At 32.5% G+C, this 2,240-nt stretch overlaps 1 protein-coding gene across 1 annotated transcript in view; it reads right to left on the bottom strand.

Moving 5' to 3' along the window:
• Positions 1-1,749, bottom strand: part of LOC107624223 (3-ketoacyl-CoA synthase 1) — a 4,039-nt gene extending 2,290 nt beyond the window's left edge. Inside the window, exons 1-2 of the mRNA XM_016326707.2 lie at positions 910-1,749; positions 192-432 (exon numbers count right to left, since the gene is read on the bottom strand). Coding sequence (XP_016182193.1) covers positions 192-432; positions 910-1,579 — 911 coding nt within the window. The 5' untranslated portion in view covers positions 1,580-1,749. The remainder of the gene's footprint in view (positions 1-191; positions 433-909) is intronic.

The following is a 2,240-nucleotide window of genomic DNA, read 5'->3' as shown; positions in this document are numbered from 1 at the left end:
CAAATTTAATAAAAAATATTAAAGATATAATTATTATTTTTTATTTTTGTATCATTTTAAATTTTTAGAATAAATAATTTTAAGAGAAAACTAATTTCTAACAACAAATTAACCAAACTACGACCCACTATCTAATATCTAACCAACACAATAAATTCTACCTAATTTCTATGATAAATATAAAACATTACCAATTGAGGGTTATATTCTCGGTGCTGACAACAATGGCATAAGAGTTAGGGTTAGCATTGAGAAGGTCCTTGGCCATGTCAATAGAAATGAGGCCAGCACTGCAACCCATGCCACCAAGGTTGTAGGTCTTCACGTTGGTTCGGAGCTTGTAGTGGTTGACAATCATGGCTGAGAGTGATGGAGTAGGATTGAACAAGCTACAATTCACAACCACAATATCTATATCTCTTGGATTAACCCCTGTATGTCAAGGTAGTTATCAGTTAGGTATTTTTTTAATAACAAAGTCATACCAATTATTGTTATTTCATGTTATACAGAACACACATTATTTTGTAGTTTAGTTTTGATACTAAATTTTACATTGCTTTTACTTATGTGAAAAATAATTACTTTTTGTGGTTAGTATAATAATATTTAATTAAATATTTATGTATAAATATTGTTATCTTTAATATGCATAGACATTATTATTATTATTATTTAAATAATTTAATTTTTATGCAATGTGACATTATTAAATCAGCAAAAATGTTTGAGTATTTAATTATCTATTAACTGAAAAGTTTCATAACATAAACATATAATAGATGAGAAAATCTAATGATAACTATTAATATATAGCAACTAATTAAAACTTAGTTAGAAAAATGCATCTATCACCAAGAAAAAGGATCAAATTGATATTTTTATTAAATAATTTGAAATTTTTTATACCTGTTTTAGCAAATAGAGCATCTAAAGCACCAAACATCACAGCTTCTGCTTCGGCACGTGCCTCTTCCATGCATAGTCTCGGTGGACGAGACATAACTCCTCTAGGAAGATATGTCTCGTCTCCAAGACCAGCACGTGATGAAATTCTTCTTTGAAATTGAAGAGTCTCATCTTGAAATTCACCGCTCTCTTCAGACATGTTAAGAAATGACTCCACGGATATCTTTCGCTCTTCCTCGGGCTTATAGCATGCGAAATCCACGAGGTACACCGGCTTGGAGCGTTTGGCCAAGTAGAGGGCAAGGAGGAAGAAAAACAATGGTGGCGCAACAAGCTGAATAAGCTTATCCAAAGCCAAAACCGGCGGTTGAGCCATTAGGTTTGACCAAAGTTCTAAGAGCTTGTCCAAATTGAAATTCTTGAGTTGAAGAAATGGTGATGATGAGAATGAGATGAAGAGTGGAACCATGACAAAGATAGTGATGAGAATGGTGGTGATATTAAACGAATAGCCACAATCTAATAACCCTAATTTGACATACTTGAGCTTCACGGATTGGAGAAAATCCGGCAGCTTTCGCCGGATTTTGATGACGGCCGAGGACGAATTCTTGAAGTCCATCTCGGCCGTTATTCTTTCCTTTTCCATGTCTATGCTATTGCGTCTCATTTTTGTTCCTTTTTTTCTTCTGTGTTTTTTTCAACCTTGTGAAGAAAATAAATCTTTTTTTTTTTTAATGTATTGTGTCCTTTCTTTCTATCTATTTTTGCTAAGTGTATTTGCTACTTCTCTATGTGTGTGTATAGAATGTGAAAGAGGTTGGTTTGCGTTGGTTTATAAAGCAGGGTGGAGTTTGGAGGAAGTTGAAGCACATGATTATTGGAGTTATTATTGTTATGAAATAATAGTAATAAATAATAATAATAATGATTATTATTTATTATTGTTATAGTTGATGGCATGGAAGCAAAGGTTGGCCTACACGCTCCAAGAACACATGGGTTTAGGTTATTATCCGCAAGAAAGCTATTATTGTTCATGAATTAAATTTGAGGGTATGATAGTAGGTTCAAGTGGTGGATATATAGCTCAACCACTTTTGGAATAGGCAAAAAAAAAGAGCTTTACGGAATCAAATTAAAATAATAATTCAAAACGTGAAAAACTCAAATGATATAAATACATAACTAATGATCCAGAAGCTAAGGAAACTTGATATGGTTTTGGATTTTGTTTGCTATCGGTAAGATGCAATATTTTATATTTGACCGATGGGTCTTGTTGGGAGACAACAAGAGTCAGCAAAAGAAAATAAAATGTACTCAGAAAA

Source organism: Arachis ipaensis, chromosome B02 (genome assembly GCF_000816755.2).
Source record: "Arachis ipaensis cultivar K30076 chromosome B02, Araip1.1, whole genome shotgun sequence".
NCBI lineage: Eukaryota > Viridiplantae > Streptophyta > Magnoliopsida > Fabales > Fabaceae > Arachis > Arachis ipaensis.
Note: the sequence above shows the minus strand (reverse complement) of the source record. Positions and strands in the feature narration are given on the sequence as shown.